The sequence below is a fragment of the Maylandia zebra genome, linkage group LG15 (assembly GCF_041146795.1).
Source record: "Maylandia zebra isolate NMK-2024a linkage group LG15, Mzebra_GT3a, whole genome shotgun sequence".
NCBI classification, from domain to species: Eukaryota; Metazoa; Chordata; class Actinopteri; order Cichliformes; family Cichlidae; genus Maylandia; species Maylandia zebra.
Genome location: NC_135181.1, coordinates 22,167,631 through 22,188,460, shown reverse-complemented (window position 1 = coordinate 22,188,460; position 20,830 = coordinate 22,167,631). Strand labels below are relative to the sequence as shown.

Genomic DNA, 20,830 nt, shown 5'->3' with positions numbered 1-20,830 from the left:
TCTCAGTGTGTTCAGTTTACGCTTCTTTGGTCTCGTCAGTTCTGATTTGCCCCAGCTGTGTTTCCCTCCTGTTACTCATTCCCTGATTGCTCCCTCTGTGTATTTAAGCCCTGTGTTTCTTAGTGTCTGTGTTGCGATCTACCGTTTTCTTAGCTGTGTGTTCTGTCATTCCTCTGGTTTAAGTTTGTTTTGAGTTTTTTCAGTTATGTTATATTTTTGAGTACCAAATTAAAGCCTTTTTGAGTTCACGTCTGTCTCCGGAGTCTGCACCTTGGGTCCTATTCCTGCCTGCACACAGCCACACCCAACAGAAGATCGCAACCAGAACATGGACCCAGCAGACTCCGTGTGGTATCAGCGACCTGCAGTTTCTGCCTTCCTCAAGGAGATCGTGAGGGAGGAAGCTGAGCATGCCCAGGAGCTCCAGTCACCCTTCTATGGGTCACGTTTGGCTTTGGGAGGGCCCCGCAGCCTCCAAATGGCTACGGCCGAGCCAGTGTCTATGCCTCGGGCGATCAGGTTGAGCACGTGCTCCTTCTCTCCAGTCGCTACACCTCCGCCTTCACCCCTGGATTACCAGTCCGACAAGAGAGTTAAGCGGCGGAGGAAGAGAGATTATGTGACACCGGACGTTAGACTCACTCCGCTGCAGTCCTTCACTCTGTTTTTGGGTCTGCCGCGTTCTGAGCTTCACAAACTCTCTGCTTCCTCATCGCAGCCCGGTCCTTTGGAGGGTTCGCAGCCCAGTTCGCCACCTCCCACTTCCCGGAGGAGGCGACGCTCACACCGTCACCACTCTTTTTCTGCGGAGCAACTCCCGGTGGTGAGTTGTGATTGCTGTCGTTCCTCGGAGCTGGAGACTAACAATCATATGAACACTGCTAAGACTGAGACTATTAAGACTGTTAGACGTGGTGGTGGTGGTAGGAAGTTAAAAAACGTTTTAGAAGAGTCTGTGTTTGCTGAGCCTGCTCCTTCGCACCATTGTGTTCCTGCTCCCAGGGCAGCTCAGGCCCAGCATTCACCCGGAACCTGTTTCAGTGCTTCAGGTGAGGGAGGCTGAGGTCCAGCTGGTCCCTGCTCGGGTGTCTAGGCTGGCTGAGCCTCTGCCTGTCGCTGCACCCGTACCAGCTCCTCGGGTGGGGACTGCAGCTGCCCAGCCGTTGACTGTGCCTGTCCCGGCTCCCAGGGTGAGGATGACCGGGAACCAGTTAGCTCCTGCACCCGTACCTTCTCCTCGGGTGGGAGTGGCTGGTGTCCGGCAGGTACTTGCACCTGTTTCTGACCTCGCTGGAGGCTCAGGTGAGCCCGTCCAGCAGTTTTCTGTAGGATCCGTAGGCTCAGACAACCTAGTCCAACCGTCTGCTAATCCACCACCTCACCCGCCATTACTGCCATCGTTACAACAGTCAATACAACTTAAACTTCTCTCCATAGCTCAGACATTAGCTCACCTATCGGCTCAGTCACCTGCTCAGCCACCTGTCTCCGCTGGAGGGTCCGAGGGGCCCGTTCAGCCACCTGTCTCCGCTGGAGGGTCCGAGGGGCCCGTTCAGCCTCCTGTCTCCGCTGGAGGGTCCGAGGAACCGCTTCAGCCACCCGTCTCCGCTGGAGGGTCCGAGGAATCGCTTCAGCCACCCGTCTCTGCTGGAGGGTCCGAGGGGCCAGTTCAGCCTCCTGTCTCCGCTGGAGGGTCCGAGGGGCCAGTTCAGCCACCTGTCTCCGCTGGAGGGTCCGAGGGGCCCGTTCAGCCACCTGTCTCCGCTGGAGGGTCCGAGGGGCCCGTTCAGCCTCGTGCCTCGTCAGCTGGGGGTCCGGGAGTACCCAGCCAGCACGTCCTAGTGTCTGCTGATGGTTCTGGCGAGGCCGTTCAGCCACCACCGGCTCCACCGCCTGGTCCGGCCCCCGAGTCTGCAGCTCCGCCTGGTCCGGCCCCCGAGTCTGCAGCTCTCCCTGATTCGACCTCAGCCTCTGTAGCTCCGCCTGCCCGGCCTACACGGCCTGCACGTCCTGTCCGGCCTGCACGTCCTGTCCGGCCTGCTCGTCCTGTCCGTCCTGCACGTCCTGCACGGCCTGCACGTCCTGCACGGCCTGCACGTCCTGCTCGTCCTGCACGTCCTGTCCGGCCGATGACTGGACGTCATTGCCGTCATGGACGGCCCCCTGAACTACGTCGCCGTCGGTGCCTCCCGCCTGGCCGGCCTCCTGAACTGTTTTCTGGGCTCTTGGACCATCAGCCTCCGGGCCGCCCCCCTGAACTTTTTTGAGACTATTGCCTGGGCCGCTGCGCTTTTTGTGAGCTCTTTTGTTTGTTTGCTTTTGGACTATGCCTGGGCCTTGGTGCTGTTGTTTTGGACTTTGTTCCTGTGTTTTCTTCTGTTGCTTTCCAGGCTCCGTTGTTTGTTCTTTCTTTTTTTGTTTTGGCTCCTTGTTTTGTTTCGAGCCCTCCATCCTGTTTCCCCCGCCACCCACCCTGGTTGGGTTGTTTTTGTTTTTTTGATTTTGCTGTTTTGGTTTGGGCTGTCTGGAAGCCAGCCCTTAAGGGGGGGGTACTGTTAGGATGCCTGGGTCGTCAACCCAGGGTTTTTGAGTTTATGATATTATTTATACTGTCTAGTTGTTGGTTTCTTTGAGTTCTGTCTTATGGCTTATGTCTCTGTCGTCTTTAGTTGCTCTGTCTCCCCTATCACCTGCATCCCCTTGTCTAGTTCGCGTCTATGTGTATCTTAAGTTCCTATATCCCCGTGTTCAGTCAGTGTTTGTGTCTACCCTGTTCCCACGTCTCTGTTCCCTTTGTAGTGCCTGCATGTGAGTCTGTGTCTTTGTTCAGTCTGTGTTATGTGTTTCCTGTTTTACTTTGAAGGTCTCCGTCTTTTCTCAGTGTGTTCAGTTTACGCTTCTTTGGTCTCGTCAGTTCTGATTTGCCCCAGCTGTGTTTCCCTCCTGTTACTCATTCCCTGATTGCTCCCTCTGTGTATTTAAGCCCTGTGTTTCTTAGTGTCTGTGTCGCGATCTACCGTTTTCTTAGCTGTGTGTTCTGTCATTCCTCTGGTTTAAGTTTGTTTTGAGTTTTTTCAGTTATGTTATATTTTTGAGTACCAAATTAAAGCCTTTTTGAGTTCACGTCTGTCTCCGGAGTCTGCACCTTGGGTCCTATTCCTGCCTGCACACAGCCACACCCAACATCTAGGCCTGGCCAGACCATAACATAAGGGGTGATCCATCCCCTTCCGATCCCAAGTAGCACATCACGCAATTAATACTTTTTGACAGTGATTTATTTACAATGAGTAAATTTAGAAACAAAGGAAGGGAGCGAATTACAACTTTGGGGTGAACCCAAGGCCAAAATAACAAACAAAAGGGAGCCTGTCACGGTTCGCTTGAGGACTCACATGCAGGACTCAGAGGCACAGTCAGCATTTATTACAGTTCCACCAGGTGTATATACAAACAGTGCAGGGGATAGTGCTATATACAAAGCGGTGACAGGGAAAGGGCTCCGGGGAAATCCAGGTAGGGAAAAGACACTTGCTGCTCTTCTGGCTCTCTCTCCAAACACTCACACAAAAGGGAATCCACTCGGGGAATGCAGGGTCGGGTCCAGGGGATCTATGTACAGAGGGAAACACACGTTAGACGTTTTGCACAGGGAAGCAAAAGAGAACTTGCTCAGAGCCGGGCTGCACTGACGCGAGTCACACACAACGATCCAGCGATGAGTAGAAGCCACTCCCTGGCTTAAATGCTGGCTGCGCTGACGAGGCCCAGGTGTTTCCTTTTCAGAGGGGGCGTGGGCCGAGGGAGTGAACCCACCATGAGTTCCGCCCTGGTGAGAGAGCGAGAGAGAGAGAGAGAGAGAGAGCACTACTAGTCAGCGGCCTGCTGATCCCCTGGCCGTGACAGAGCCTATCTCAGGGATAAATCAAACTTACCTAATCAAAAGAATTAAACCAAACGACAATGACGGAAGACGAATCTACTAATGTGCTTAAGCTAAGCAACACTGATGTTATTTATGTAAAAACATGTGAGGTGATGTAATAATTAATTCTGACTCAGTTCAAACTCATGCAACTTACTGAATGTGTCACACAGCGGAAATTTGTGTTTTTATGTTTTGTCAATCTGTGTATTGGTACATAGTGTTGATTTTATTTGCATGATTTTATTGTGATATTTATATTGCATGTTTGTTTATTTGTATTTATACGGCATGGTTTTATCCTCATATTTATATTATGTGTGTTAATGTTGTACCATGTTCCTTTAACCCACTGTGGACTAAACAGTCAATTGTAGGCACCTGTGAGGTGGGGGCGTTCCCCAAGGTGGCCTATCAGCCGCCAAGTTGACCTGTTAAAGTGGATAGCGAGCGCAGAGACAGAGAGGAGTGACGCACGAAAGGTGAGGAGGAGAAAAAGGAACGCGTGCAACCCCGCACGTGTGTGGAACGAACTGCTGCCTGACTGTGGGGCGCCGCGAGTTGTTCGGCTATCCAGTCCCAACGCAGGAACGGCAACAGTGGGTGGCGATGGCTGCAATGTACAACAGGGCAGGGATGCCCTTCTGCCTGCATCTGACGGTGAGACGAGTGGGGCGGGACTGTGCGGCGACGCGCTGTCAGGAGGAGACAGGTCTGCGATAGGAGCCCCCTCCATGGTCTGCTGCTGACGAGTTTTACCATACTGGAAGAGAAGTTCCTCTCCTGTCTCTTTTATATAAGGACCACTCGCCCATGTGTGGCTGGACTGTGGGATTATGGGACTATGGGAGGGTAATTTTAGTATATGGAAAACATGTTTTAGCCTTGTTTTAATAGTGTATAGTTATTTCTGCCGGCAGGGTTTTTAGCGGGTTGCAACACCACTTTTATTGTATACGGGGATTTTAGTTTGTATTTGGGGTTCTGACTGTGTTTTACCCTGAAAATAAATGGTGTGTTTGAAGCCAGCTAAATTTCTGTGCCCTGAGCGCTGACCCACCCACTCCCCTTTTTCGCTTGTATGTATACCAGACGTGGTGGTGAAGATTTAGGTCCACCAGTCTTAGCGGCTACAAATGCTCTATCGCATACATATGTTTATATTACACCATACATGTTCCTTTAAAAAAGAACAAAGAAGTTACTCTGTCATCCCAACATTCATGCAGCATCCAGAAAAACAACTTGTAACTTTACATGAGGTATCAAAATCCGTGTGTGTGTGTGTGAAGCTGATGTTAGAACGAGGGTTGAAAAGCCCATCTTATCTCCTCTCATCTTATCTTTATCCATCCAGTGCTAACTATTGTTCCTTAGAGCACCCATTTTGCCTACCAAAATTTGTACTTATTTAAACACTTCTTTAAATAACAATATCATTCAGATATGCTTAATAGCCTGACACAACAGAAAAATCCAAAGAGTCATAAATCTGCCTGATAGCAGTTGGAAAATGGCTCTTCTACATCCTCCTCGTGTGACCGAAGATGGATTTATAACATTTTCCATGATCACAGTTCTTCCAGGCCTGGAGCAGGGTGTTGTTAGGGTGGTGAGTATCTCTATCTAAATCTAAAAAACTCTCCACCCAGAGCTCAACGTTAATCTTATGACTTTAGACATCAGTAAACCACAACTGAACTGAAAAAATTATTAAAACATAACACTGAGTTTCTGCACACACACAGTCAAGTGTCAGTCTGACATTCTAGACTTGAAAATAAGAAAAATTCAGACTGTTCTAGTAGATTATTTAGTGCTGTCAGTGTCCCTTTTGATGTTTTTTTCCTATTTTGTTGTCAATTTGTTTGTTAAGTTTAATGTTGGTCTAATAGTTGATTTTGTGGATTCTGTTGATGATGTTCTTGTTGTCAAACAATATTAAAGTTACTAACAGTAAGAAAAGACTTGAAAGTAAGTTGACCTGAGGAGAGTTCATCAAGTCTCTCATCAAGTTGTTTGGCATTAACATCCCAGAAAAATACTCCATCAGCCTTCTTTCACCACACATAAGCACCATGCTGCGCTCTCTCGTCTTATGTCTTTCCAACCTTTTTCTCTCTCCTGCACCAGAAGGTGGCAGTGTTGCACTGAATTTATTTGTTGAGAGATGACAGGGAGAGGCCATGACAGGATCTCTGTGTGTTACGTGTAATTGTGTTTAATAACGCTTAAGTATAAAACTTCCATTGAAAGATATAAAATGAAACTAAAACGAACCATTAACACTGAATTGGTTCTTGGTTTTTGTTACATTTTTAAACTCTTTTTTTTTTTTTTTTTACATTACAGTTTTCTTACAATTTCTCTTTTTCTCTCTGGTTTTCAGCTTCAATAATGTTTTGGAGTGTGTGGGAGGGACTGAGGCTGGGAGTGGGAGGAGGAGCTTTGCAGCTGAGTCCTGGTTGTAATTTGCTTATAATTTGCCCAGATGTTACTACCTGCCCATCTTAACTGAACAACTTTCTAATGGATGTTTCAAGTGGATCTCCTAACAGCATGTACAGATTTTTATTTGCTCTTTCTTGTTATCACTCAACCTGGACTGGTTCAAAGAAGTTCACTTTTAACTAGCTTATTAGCATTCGTGCATTCTGCAGGATGCAGATTACATGAAAATTACAACCAGGACTCAGCCATGAAGCTCCTCTTCCCAGCACACGTCTAAACATTTACAAAGGGTTTAAAACTAAAAAGCAGAGCTCATGTTAAATCTGCTTCTATCTTTCTGAATCCATGAAAAAGATAAAAAGAGTTCAGTACAAACAGAGCTGCTTAAGAGTAAAGGTTTAATACTGAAGATGAAAGAACAGCAGGTCAAACTGGAGAGAATAATTGAGACTAGCTTGTAGTCTATTATTATTCAGGTGTGTGAAGTGTCAGAAAGAGAGAGCTTGCTAACAAATAAAATCAGTTACAAATGCTTTAAAAATAAAATAAAAATCATTCGTATTGTCATACAGCCAAAACAAAGTGTGACACTCAGTGGGCTGGCCTTGTTTTCTTGTTGCCTGTCTCTTTCAGATATCTGGTAGGTGGAGCTGACCCAATTATAGATGCAGCAAACCTGAGAAGGCCAGTCCCAGTGCATTATAAAGACACTTTGAATGAACCTCCGGCCTCCTTCGTCTGTGGCTCATTATGCTCCCCTGGTTATGTTTGGTTATGGCTGTTGTACCATTCAATCTGTGTTTGGATTTCTTTACTTTATCTCATTAAAATATCTTACAGCCTTTGTGGCCTCCCACCTACTTGTCACATCCTTTGAGCCGGGTTGTGACAAAAGTTATCGATAACATAAAAGTTATAACATTGAATATAACGTTGGTGTCACAAATAAAGATAAAGTGTAACAATCAAATACATTAAAAAATAAATGTAAACACCAAAAAAGAAGCTGTTATTCTGATTATACTGGCCTCGCCTTTTCATGGCTGAAGCAGTTTCCTTTGTCATAACTCGACTTCTCAGTCAACCTTCTGAATGCAACGTTCTCAGTCTGAGAGTCTTTTCTTTATGTAACAAACTGGATAAACTGTTTGAGACACACAAAGGTTTTGGATTCTAAATATGAGATAAAATCAAAATGTAAATATTTTAAACATCAGTGGATTCATTTCTGTGATCAGTTGATGTGGAAGTTGTTGATCAGTGGAGTCCGACAGAAGCAGAAGAGTCTCCAGTGTTTTCATAGTTCACTGTACCTTCATCTTCATCATTAGACACCTGTGGAAAACAGCGCATCACACCGTAGATTATCTCTCATATTCATACATTATGATACTTTTTTTCTGATATTTTCCATTTTCTGTTAATATTTTTGTTACATTTTTGAGATTTCTAAAGATAATGCAGTAGGTTCAAGAATGGTACATGTTTATGTTTGGAAAATCAATCATTCCCCCTTTTTTATTATTGTGACCTGTTATATACCTCATTATGTCAGTAGATGGTGCTGTTTAAGCCCTTCAGCTCAGAAATAAATGTGAATATAGGTTTAATTATCTGAATTCATTTAAATTTTGGGGGGTTTGGTAAGAATGCTTTAAATAACTTTATTTACTGTTGTTAGCGAAATGTATTATTTTATTGTTTTTTTAGAGTAATTGGGATTAATTTGATTTGTACTGTTTACATGAGTGAATGAGGGAATTGTAGCTCAGAAATAAAAGAGCTCTGGCTCAAGCAAGACACTAGCTTCGGTGTCCTCTCTGTTAATCCACAGTTTCTATATGAATGGCTTTGCAGTGCCCCTTAGTCTGTGTATCGCTTCCTGTTGGTCCAGATTTCCCCTGGGTCAGGCACAGTAACAGTAACAGAAATTAGACTATATTGAGTGTTCAGACTCACAGTTTTCTTCAGTCTGTGTTTTGTTTCCTGAAATGACAAAAAAAAAATGCATACACCAAACAGTAAAACTCAAAGCTTTTTATGTATAAAGTTTCATCTGTGAATGTTCTCACCTTTAGTTTTTGTCCACATGTTGACTGTAACAGCAGATATTAAGAGTGCTGCTAAACCCACAGACACGATGATGCATCTCAGCAAATACAGACAATCTGAAAATAATACAAAAATGTTGGTGTCAAATTTTTGTTCAACTCAAAAGATTTCAAATGTGATAAAAACAGTCAGTTTTCTAACATGTAGTGATGATGTTTGAGTGGTTTTTTTTAGACTGTGGAGTTTCTAAAGTATTTATTCTTATAAGTTGAACGTGATACTGAATTTTCCCACAAAGATTCAACTGTCAGTCTGACATTCAGAGACAAATTCAGTCACTACCTGCTGGTGGATCATTTGATGTCTCTTCTAACAGTGTTGATGTTGTGGATTTTGTTGTCGATGATGTTTTTGTGGTGAACTTCACTGTTGTTGATTTTGTCGTTTTCACATCTTCACCTAAAGAAAAACAATAACATCATTAAAGACACTGACAGTAAGAAAAGACTTGAAAGTAAGTGAACAGCAACAGAGAGGAAACAGTGGTGAGATGTTTAACAGTCTAAAAAGTCTCATTTTTGATGATGTCTCATGTCTGAGGATATGTTCTCTTTATCTTCATACAGACACTCAACTGTGAGTCTACAGTGTTCATATGTCAACACAGAGCTGTTCAAGATGCTTTATCATTGTTCTCATGTACACACACTGGTGAAGATGGAGATGTTGTAAGAGAAAAGCAACAATAGAAAAATGAACTTCATCACCGTGATCATAATTATTGTGGTGTTTCAGTTTGTTGTTCTAACAGGACAGTTTGAGCTGAAAACATTAAGATGTAAATACTCACTGTTAATAACAGACAGATCAATCACAAAGTCTGGACCTTCTTGTGGTCCTGTTGCTGTTTTGAACTGTCTGCAGGTGTAACGACCAACATCCTGATCTGTGACCTTCTTTATAACCAGAGAACAGCCTGCAGAAACACTCAGTCTGTCTGATTCAGGTTTGGTTTCTTTAATATGCCCAAGGTTAAAGAGTTCTACTGCTGCCGTTTTACTTGAACCACTGAAGAGCCAGGTAGTACTGTTACAGTTATGCTGACCTTGTATCACATTTTTACAAGGCAGAGTAACATCATGTCCACGTCCAGCTGTGACAGTTTGAACAGTTTGATGTTGCTCAGTTGTTCCTGTTGAGAAAAAGAGAGAGAGATGTGAAACATCAAATATGTTATAAATATGAGTGTTATGTTTATAATGTGAAGTTTATTTTAAATACAACACAAGTTTAAGATTCAACTTTAGTTTCCAAGAGTCAGATAAAGTCAAAAGGTTTATCATGACTGTCTCAGTTAAAGGAAGAATAAATAACACCTGTGATAATAATGCAGTTCATTAATTGAATGTGTTTCTATGCACACTTACCTTTAAACTGAAGCATCAGCATCAGTAATGAAGACATTTGAATCCATGTGAATGCAGCCATCGTGCTTCTCTGTCTCTCTCAGTCTCTGTTCTTGCTCTCAGAGATGAACACAGCATCAACTTCCTGCTCACTTCCTCATAGTGGCATCACTCTTTTTTTCTTCTCTTGCTGAATTAATCCAGTTCATAATGTTTAAGCATCTGTATCTCCCCTCTCTTACTGTTGATATCAAATGATTAACAATGTTTTAAATATTCAATTACTTTTACATCTAATCTGTAATTATATACTTTTTTTTATATTTTAGTAACTTTTACATTTAAGCTTTAATTATATTTAGTTTATTTATGTCTTATAGTTACCAAGTTCAATTTGTAGACTTCTAGCAGCAGCTTTGATAAGAACACAGATGAGATGTGTTGGTGGTCAGAGACCTGCTGCTTCCTCATTGCACCTCTGAAGTCATTTATTTCTGAGAAGTGAAGGGGAAGCAGAAGTGCTTTGGTGAGAATGTGGGTACAACAGCAGCAGAGCTCTGGAGGTTTCATGATGACCAGATGAACCTCTGACAGATAAATGGTTAACACATCGATGAGGATTAGACTGAAGCGTCTTTAGGTTTCCCATCATTTTCAACAAATAGCAGATTATTTTATCTTGTTTTTTTTATGTAATTTGAATAACAGGCACTAATTCTGCTGCAAAACAATCAATAATATTATTACATATATTTTCTGTTTATCTTTGGTTCAGTCTTATTATCATACAGCCAATACAAAGAGACATAATTTAAGATAAAATTTAAAAAATTGTAATATGCAGTATAACATCAGTTACTGTCACTTTTAAACACATTTAGTAGTAATCTCTCCCCAATTAAACCATCACTGTGGGAAGATCAAAACTGTCATGGTTAATGCGTTTGTATTAATCCTACGGTAGTGAAGTGTTAATTTATTTAAAATCAGCAAGTAAAATATTTCCATTGGTGTGTCATATGTGGGTCTGTACATTTAATATGTCAGCTGACAACAATGCTGTCATTTTCTGTTTCTTTTAAAAGAGTTTAAAAACCTTTTTAAATAGATTTAATGAGCAAATATGTACTAGACCTCATATCGCTGGACAGAAATCTGTAGATGACACTTACTGCACTAAAGTTTCTCTCTGTGAAGTTTCTGCCCGACTGTGGTTGTTTCAGGTTTACTCAAAACATTTTGCTTATGGTTTCAAATTTACACCCTCTTTAATACTTTTAGAAGTTACTGGATAGTTGCATTTACCTGAAGAAAAAAGTAATTATGTTTATATTTCCAGACCAAAATGCACACAAAAGACTGACTGACTGATTAAAAAGAATTTATTTCTACTGATGAAATGTCCAAAATACAAAGTCCACTGATCGAATAAACAGATTTCAAAACCAACTGGGAAATCACCGGGAGGAAAAGAAACATTAAGGCAAAGACTGAAAGAAAGACAACACTACTTATAAACGAGGGTATCATAATTACAGGAAGTGAACACAGGTGGTTGATGAAATGTAAGTGAAAATAATCAAAGACAATTTAATTAGTAAAACTAAACACAAAGACAATAAAACAGGAAGTGAGAACCATAACTAAATGTGGAAAAGACACACGAATGAACTTCACATAAGAAAATTGGCACAAGAATTTATGACAGGAAACTCTAAGGGAACAAATTCAACAGTAAAACTGAGACTAAACTATAACAAGAACTAAAGTCCAAAATACTCAACATTATGTTTACAATAATGAATAAAGGCAGCAAACAAGACACATAATAAGCTACTGTAAACTATGTTATTCAGTAACACAGATTATATTTACAGTGCACATACAGGTATATCTATAATAGAAAGATTAGTAATCAAAGCGCTCTGTGAAGGGATCAAATTAAAGATGAATATTTAGCTCTAATAATGTGCTTAAGCTAAACAACAGTAATTTTCTTTTTAAAAACATGATAAGTGATGTGTATACCTTTATTCCAAATATATTTTTCAAAGGGAAGAAAAAGGAAGTTACTCTATCAAACAAACATTCATCAGCATCAAGGAAAAACAGCACACAACCTTTCATTAGCAACATACTGTTTCTTTGGTTTGTCCATGGTGGAATAGAGGTCGCTGGGATGAGCGGAAACTCCAGTGGGAAAGGAGGAAGCTTTCACAGTGATGTAAGTCACACTTCATCATCACCACCACATGACTATAAGTAAACAGTATGTGTTATTAAATACATATACCTGGCAGGAGCTTTAAAAACCACAAACTTCCTGCTAACATCATGTCTGTAAATATTAAAATCTTACCTGGTCTTTGTTCTTGGTTTTCTTTGTGAAGCTAATGGAGACGTAGGAAACACCATCATCATCTTCAGCCTTCACAGTGAAGACAGCATAATGATTGCTCAGTAATATGTGGATTTATAACAGGTGAGTTTCACATTTATTTAAGTAAATTCATTTTCAGCTCATCCTCATCACATCACGGTTCTTCCTCTTCTCTGTTGACCTAAACATAACACTTTGAACTGGTAGTAGGGTGTCATCTTACCATCTCCTGACTGGTTCCTGGACCAGACTCAGTGTCTGCAGGGTTTAAACTCAGTCATCGCAAAACGTTTGTGACCAAAATAGTCATCAGACTCATCTCATAGGAAAAAAAAACATCAGCTGCAAATGAAAAATAAAGATGTAACAATTATGATAATAATGCAGTTTATTAATTGAATGTTTTTTCTATGTACACTTACCTTTAAACTGAAGCATCAGTATCAGTAATGAAGACATTTGTATCCATGTGAATGCAGCCATCGTGCTTTCAGTGTAATCTCACAAATGAGACAGTCTCAGAGATGAATACAGCATCAACTTTCTGCTCACTTCCTCATAGCAACACATAACTTCTTTTCTCTCCTCGTGGTGAATGAATTCAGTTCATTGCTTTTAAGCATCATTAACTCCTTCTCACTCTTAACATAGATATTAAATGAGTGATAAAAACACACCAACATGCTTTAAGTTGATATTTAATATATTTTGCAGATTGCCTTGTTGTTCTTTTAAAGGACTGTGCAACAGTGGAAACTGATCAATAATAGAATAGAGGAAGTTAAATGTGTGAAGACAATTAGTTGCAACTATTCTTGACGGTTTATTTTTGAAAACAGTGTCCGTGGTGATGCTTGTCCACATGTGAAAGAGATCAAAACTCTTTACACCATTGCAGATCATTTTGTTTTATTTGTTCATTTTTAATACAATTTGAAATCATATAGTAGGAACACCCTGTGATAGACTGGTGAGCTGTCCATGGTGTACCCTGCCTCTCGCCCTACTTAGATTTTTCTGTTTATTTTTAGTTCATTCTTATTATAATACAGGCAACAGAAAGAGAAGCAGTTGCAGAAAATACTGAAGTTGTAATATGGAGCATAACATCAGTCTGTAATTATCTTTTGAACTGAGCTCAAAGCTCAAGTACAAAGGAGGAGAGATAAAAATTAAATATATAAATGACAAAATTAACCCTCCGGTTGTGTTCACCCAACCCCCTTACTTTAATGTTCCCAGCCAAAATTGACCGGACAGTTTTAATAGCTCTTAAATTAACATAAGAAACATTGTTCACCACCAAATTCAGTTCAGTGGGTAGGTCAGTGGGTTGTTCAGTAAGTCGTAAAAGTGGGTCTTTCATTTTGTCATTCAGTGGCCCATTCAGGAGGTCTGAGGCCAAAGGGACGGGTGGGGGTGGATTCCCATTCATTTGCTACACCACAGATGTAACAAAGTTGATTAAAACACTCAAAATTCAAGAGGTGCTCATCACTTTTATATGTTCAAGTGCAAAGTGTGGAGGATGTCATAAGGACTCGAGGCAATCGGATGTAAAACACAATTTATGAGTTTTGAAATCTGTAAATGGTCAGATTTGACCCGAACACGACAGGAAGGTTAAAACAACGAGTCATTTTGATCTGTGTGTGTTGCATTTAACTGTAAAATTAAAAATCAGAAACTACAGCTTTTATAATCATTTCATTTTGCAGCATTCAATTTTTAGAACCAAGCCCGATTTTTTTTTCCTGATTTTTGGGACCGGATAAACGGATGTGACCAATCAGACGACTGCATTTGAAAACAAGTGCAGTCAAAGCTCAAAATGCAAATATACTGATTATGCAGAGTAATGGAAATAGTAAAATTTCTGTTTTACCTCAGACACACAGTTACAGGCTGCTCTGACTCAGGCCGCACAAAAAAGATTTCTATGCCTTCTCAGATGAAGCCCCAGCTCTGCTAACAAGCATTCAAACTGCCTCACTGACATCCTGGAATGTGTGAACATGATGCAGCTTCGAGTCGTGGATCAAACCACGAAATTCTCCCTGCTGCTGCCTGCGTGTGAGAACTGGATGAACTCAGACTCTCCATTTCTTCCTTTTGTTGAAACATGAAAACTAGCTCATCATCACTTCATTTTTTTCACATTGCTTTTTTTAAGATGACTTTTTCACAACAACCTATCGTGCTCGGTGTGTAATGTAATACTGTCATAGATAATCATGAGAATATGTTTAAGGTATATAAAATTTTAAAAATTCAGGGATGGGAACATTTATATCTACTAATGTGCTTAAGAAAACAACAGGTAAGTTATTTATTTAAAAATATCTCACATGACTTAATTCAGCGGCTAAATAAACTACCTTCTCTGTACTGACTTGAGTTAAACTTTCAAAAAAGTGCTTGCTGCATGGTGGTTATTTGTTGATGGTGGAATAGACGTCGCTGGAATCAGTGGAAACTCCAGCAGGTGGAGAGCATGCTTTCACAGTGCTGTAGGTTATAGTGTCACCATCATCATCGACACAGGGCTGTAAGAAAACATCACAAAATTTTCTTAAAGACAAGACCTTTGAAAAGTCTGAACTTACTACTGACATAATTTCTATAAATATCAAAATCTTACCCGGTCTTTATTCTTGGTTTTCTTTGTGAAGCTGATGGTGGCGTAGGAAACTTCATCATCGGCTTCAGCCTGCACAGTGAAGACAACATAATGACTGCTCAGTAATATAAATTTAACCTGAAGAAAACTTAAATGACTACTGGAGGAAGTGATTTAAGTTATTTGTCAGCTGAAGTTATTGCCATTGGTTTTTCCCTTTATCCTTTTCACTTTATGAACTGAAGTCAACACTAAAGGTGTAAAATGATTCTGGTATGGAGAATAAACGGCATCTGAGTATTTGAAGATTTGAACTCACAGTGTTGTCGCTCTGTTGTGTTTTGTTTCCTGAAGAAGAGAAAATAATTCATTAACTTCCCCATTAAAAATCTCAGTTTTTTTTCTGTTTTTACTAATCACAAGCTACAGAAATGTAAAACAAAACTGCATTCAACCATATAATTATTTTAATTAATATTTAAATTTCCTTATTTCCATTTATGATCAGCTTTAGTCTGTGAGTCCTCTCACCTTTACTTTTCTTCCATATGATGATGACCACAGCTAACAGTGCTGCTAAACCCACAGGAACGATGATAAACCATGACTGAACTGAAAACATTATTAATAAGTGTTAAAGGTGATACTGAATTTTCCCACAAAGATTCAACTGTCAGTCTGACATTCAGAGAGAAATTCAGTCACTACCTGCTGCTGGATCATTTGATGTCTCTTCTAACGGTGTTGATTTTGTGGATTTTGTTGTCGGTGATGTTTTTGTGGTGAACTTCACTGTTGTTGATTTTGTCGTTTTCACATTTTCACCTAAAGAAAAACAATAACATCATTAAAGACACTGACAGTAAGAAAAGACTTGAAAGTAAGTGAACACCAACAGAGAGGAAACAGTGGTGAGATGTTTAACAGTCTAAAAAGTCTCATTTTTGATGATGCCTCATGTCTGAGGATATGTTCTCTTTATCTTCATACAGACACTCAACTGTGAGTCTACAGTGTTCATATGTCAACACAGAGCTGTTCAAGATGCTTTATCATTGTTCTCATGTACACACACTGGTGAAGATGGAGATATTGTAAGAGAAAAGCAACAATAGAAAAATGAACTTCATCACTGTGATCATAATTATTGTGGTGTTTCAGTTTGTTGTTCTAACAGGACAGTTTGAGCTGAAAACATTAAGATGTAAATACTCACTGTTAATAACAGACAGATCAATCTCAAAGTCTGGACCTTCTTGTGGTCCTGTTGCTGTTTTGAACTGTCTGCAGGTGTAACGACCAACATCCTGATCTGTGACCTTCTTTATAACCAGAGAACAGTCTGCAGAAAGACTCAGTCTGTCTGATTCAGGTTTGGTTTCTTTAATATGCCCAAGGTTAAAGAGTTCTACTGCTGCCGTTTTACTTGAATGACTGAAGAGCCAGGTAGTACTGCTACAGTTATGCTGACCTTGTATCACATTTTTACAAGGCAGAGTAACATCATGTCCACGTCCAGCTGTGACAGTTTGATTTTGTCCAGGTGTTCCTGTTGAGAAAAAGAGAGAGAAATGTGAAACATCAAATATGTTATGAATATGAGTGTTATGTTTATAACGTGAAGTTTATTTTAAATACAACACAAGTTTAAAATTCAACTTTCATTTCCAAGAGTCAGCTAAAGTCAAAAAGTTAATCATGACTGTCTCAGTTAAAGGAAGAATAAATAACACTTGTGATAATAATGCAGTTTATTAATTGAATGTGTTTCTATGTACACTTACCTTTAAACTGAAGCATCAGAATCAGTAATGAAGACATTTGAATCCATGTGAATGCAGCCATCGTGCTTCTCTGTCTCTCTCAGTCTCTGTTCTTGCTCTCAGAGATGAACACAGCGTCAACTTCCTGCTCACTTCCTCATAGTGGCATCAGTCTGTTTGTCTCCCCTGTGTCCAGAGGAATTAATTTATTTAATTCTGCTCGATAACCTCCCTCTCTCTCTTATTGTAGATATTAAATGACTTTTAAACATTCTTACTTTTAGATTTCATGTGATTTACATGAAAACTTGTCAACCTTTTGAAGGACTGAAGGACAGAAGTTGAAGATATCTTGATCAAAAATAGGAGAGAGCAAGTTAAAGGTGTGAAGACTGTTAGTAGAGATAAAGTCAGCTAAAGTCAAAAAGTTAATCATGACTGTCTCAGTCTCTGTTCTTGCTCTCACGTCCACAAATGAGTCTCCGAGATGAACACAGCATCAACTTCCTGCTCACTTCCTCATAGGTTCATAGTGTTTAAGCAGCCATATCTCCCTCTCTCTCTTAATGTAGATATTAAATGACTAAAAACTTTTTAAAACATTTACATTTAATATCTTCTGTAATTAATTTATTTTGCAGACTTTCCTGTCTATTTTAAAGGACTGCAGAACAGTGTAAAATGTTTGATCAACAACAGAAAAGAGAAGTTAAATGTGTGAAGACTGTTAGATGAGGTAAGTGTTGACTTTAATGCAGCTCTTCTGTACATTTGGTTCATTATTAGAAAACAGTGTCCATGGTGATGTTTGTCTGCACACACGAAAAGAGGTCAAGATTTAAACTTATTACACATCAGAATTTGAGTTGTGATGTTCGCAATGATGACACTGCAGCAGTGACCACTGTTAGCAGCTAGATGAGATGTGTTAGTGGTCTGAGACCTGATTGTTCCTCTTTACACCTCTGAAGTCGTTTTTTTCTGATAAGTGAAGAGGAAGTGTTTAGCATTCACTGAAAAAGTTCAAACTGTACTTACCAAGAAGCTGGAAAGCCAGTCAGCTCGGCACAATAAGAAAGTTAGCCTGTTAGCATCAGAGCCCTTGAACAGCATCTACAACTTGAGCATTTTGGTTCACACTAATCTTTAAAACTAAGCGTGCACAGTCAGACATGTTATCGTTACTCGTATTCTTTTCTTTTTATGTTTTTAAAGTGTTTGAAGGCTGAAATTGAGTGTTTTTGCTGTCAAAGATGTTTTTTGAATATCACTAACAGGAAGTTTGATATCATCATAGATACAGTGATATACTCCGCTCCTTTTTTGTATTGTTAAAAATGTAATGGACCAGATTTAAACAAAAAAAAGTTTAATAACAATATACCGTGCAGTGTGTCACTTAATATAAAGGTAAATGTCACTAGATTACAATAACAATGAAGTCTTCTTCATTTCCAGGCCATTCCTGCAGCATAACGATATAACTGACTGATAAATATACAGTCAGTTATATGTTTTAAAGATTTCTTCAGTAACTACGGACTTACATGATGTATTAACTGAGGCGAAGTAGTTCACTCAAAGTTTTTTTTGAAGACATCAAAGAAAAGATGAATTTTTAGATATATTAATGTGCTTAAGCTAGCAACACTTATGGTAAATGGCCTGTATTTGTATAGCGCTTTACTTAGTCCCTAAGGACCCCAAAGCACTTTACACATCCAGTCATCCACCCATTCACACACACATTCACACACTGGTGATGGCAAGCTACATTGTAGCCACAGCCACCCTGGGGCGCACTGACAGAGGCGAGGCTGCCGGACACTGGCGCCACCGGGCCCTCTGACCCTCTGACCACCGGGCCCTCTGACCACCACCAGTAGGCAACGGGTGAAGTGTCTTGCCCAAGGACACAACGACCGAGACTGTCCGAGCCGGGGCTCGAAAACCGGCAACCTTCCGATTAGGCGACCTCCCAACTCTTGAGCCACGATCGCCCCTTATGATATACTTATTAGCTGTTCAAGCATTCTGCAGGATGCAGATTACATGAAAATTACAACCAGGACTCAGCCTTGAAATTCCGCCTCCCAGCACACACCAAAACAGTGACAATGGGTTGAAAATGAACAGCAGAGCTCACGTAACATCTGCTTCTATCTTTTTAAATTCAGCAAAAAGAGAGCAAAGCGATCAGTACTAACAGATCTGCTCAAACTAGTTTAAGGTTTAATACTGAAGATGAAAGAACAGGAAGTCAAACTGGAGAGAATAATCTAGACTAGTTTGTAGTCTATTATGGTTCAGGTGTGTGGGGAGTCAACTGGGAGTCTACAGTGTTCATATGTCAACACAGAGCTGTTCAGATGGTTCAGATGAGTGAAGATGGAGATATTGTAAGAGAAAAGCAACAATAGAAAAATGAACTTCATCACCGTGATCATAATTATTGTGGTGTTTCAGTTTGTTGTTCTAACAGGACAGTTTGAGCTGAAAACATTAAGATGTAAATACTCACTGTTAATAACAGACAGATCAATCACAAAGTCTGGACCTTCTACTGGTCCTGTTGCTGTTTTGAACTGTCTGCAGGTGTAACGACCAACATCCTGATCTGTGACCTTCTTTATAACCAGAGAACAGTCTGCAGAAAGACTCAGTCTGTCTGATTCAGGTTTGACTTCTTTAATCTGCCCAAACTCAAAGAGTTCTACTGAACTGCGTGAATCACTGAAGATCCAGGTAGTACTGATACAGTTATGCTGACCTTGTATCACATTTTTACAAGGCAGAGTAACATCATGTCCACGTCCAGCTGTGACAGTTTGAACAGTTTGATGTTGCTCAGTTGTTCCTGTTGAGAAAAAGAGAGAGAGATGTGAAACATCAAATATGTTATGAATATGAGTGTTATGTTTATAATGTGAAGTTTATTTTACATACAACACAAGTTTAAAATGCAACTTTAGTTTCCAAGAGTCAGATAAAGTCAAAGAGTTATTCATGACTGTCTCAGTTAAAGGGAGAATAAAGAAGTAACACTTGTCTCCCCTGTGTCCAGCTGAATTAATTTATTTAATGCGGCTCGATAACCTCCCTCTCTCTCTTATATTATTTTTACTTCTAGATTTCATGTGAATTGCAGACTCACTTGTTCTCTTCTCACTTGTAGTTTTTAAGGACTGTACAGAAGTTGAAGATATCTTGATCAAAAACAGGAGAGAGGAAGTTAAAGGTGTGAAGACTGTTAGTAGAGATAAGTGTTTGCAGTACTTTAGCTCTTCTGTGCATATGGTTTATTATTAGAAAACAGTGTTCATGATGATGTTTGTAGACACACATGTAAAGAGGTCAAAATTCAAAAAACTCTTTCTACACAAGAAAACCTTGATGTCAACAATAAAACATGGCGATACTACTGCAGTGACCATTAGCATTAGCAGCTAGAACCCAGGTGAAATGCATTAGTGCCCTGATACAATGTGGCTCTTCGTTTCTTCTTAGAAGTGAAGGGGAAGTGAGAATTCAGCAGAGCTCTAGACGTTTAATGAGGACCAGATGAGCCTCTGACAGATAAATACGTAACACATCAATGAGTCTGAGATTGAACTGCCTTTGGTTTCACCTGGTCACTGAAGACCACACAGCTGTTCAAGAAGGCTCAGCAGCGGAGGAAATTCGGTATGTTGGCCAAAATCCTCAGCAGGTTCTTGGTTGACAGCAGGCTCTTGAAGAGCACAGTGACCAGCTGCATCACTGCATGGTACGGCAGCACTACTGCTATGGACCGCAAACGCCTGCAGAGAGTGATAACAACTGTGGAGAAGATCATCATGACTCCATTGCCCTCTCTGCAGAGCATCTACCATCGCAGAGTACAGAGGAGAGTTGCCTCCATCCTCTAAGACCCCACACACCCCCAACACGGACTGTTCACACTTCTGCCCTCGGAGCGGAGGTTCAGAAGTGTGAAATCCAGAACATCCAGACTCAACAACTCCTTCTTCAACAGTGATGTTCTGAAGGCAACATCACTGTTGCCTTCAGAACAATGAAGATAATTTTTTTTGCACATCAGGTCATCCTACATATTAAGCCAGCATATAAAGCTGTAGCTCTTTTGCACACATCTCTGTTTCAAATCTCCATATTTTGTCTCCCTTTCTGTCTTTGTTTATTTATTTGTACTATTTGTATTTATGTTCTATTTCTATTGTACACATTAATCAG

General features: G+C 40.4%; 1 protein-coding gene and 1 long non-coding RNA gene across 2 annotated transcripts; both read right to left on the bottom strand.

Annotated features, from left to right (window-relative positions):
- Positions 1-11,236: 11,236 nt before the first annotated feature.
- On the bottom strand, positions 11,237-12,640 carry LOC143412669 (uncharacterized). The gene is made up of 3 exons (XR_013093192.1): positions 12,438-12,640; positions 12,194-12,262; positions 11,237-12,090 (listed from the first exon to the last, which is right to left on the bottom strand). It is a non-coding gene; the product is annotated as an uncharacterized LOC143412669 (long non-coding RNA).
- A 2-nt stretch (positions 12,641-12,642) lies between these two features.
- LOC111501197 (uncharacterized) lies at positions 12,643-16,727 on the bottom strand. The gene is made up of 7 exons (XM_076874116.1): positions 16,619-16,727; positions 16,051-16,383; positions 15,543-15,659; positions 15,366-15,446; positions 15,154-15,182; positions 14,856-14,924; positions 12,643-14,760 (listed from the first exon to the last, which is right to left on the bottom strand). The coding sequence occupies exons 1-7, from the start codon at positions 16,677-16,679 to the stop codon at positions 14,647-14,649; spliced, it is 804 nt and encodes a 267-aa protein (XP_076730231.1). The 5' UTR covers positions 16,680-16,727; the 3' UTR covers positions 12,643-14,646.
- Positions 16,728-20,830: the final 4,103 nt, after the last annotated feature.

What these genes read in the sequence shown, in the direction of transcription:
- LOC111501197 (XM_076874116.1), bottom strand. Translation starts at nt 16,679, where the DNA reads ATGGCTGCATTCACATGGATTCAAATGTCTTCATTACTGATTCTGATG. An exon ending in TCTGATGCTTCAGTTTAAAG is followed by an intron (nt 16,384 to 16,618) that starts GTAAGTGTACAT and finishes TTTTCTCAACAG; the next exon opens with GAACACCTGGACAAAATCAA. An exon ending in CATATGGAAGAAAAGTAAAG is followed by an intron (nt 15,183 to 15,365) that starts GTGAGAGGACTC and finishes TCTCTTCTTCAG; the next exon opens with GAAACAAAACACAACAGAGC.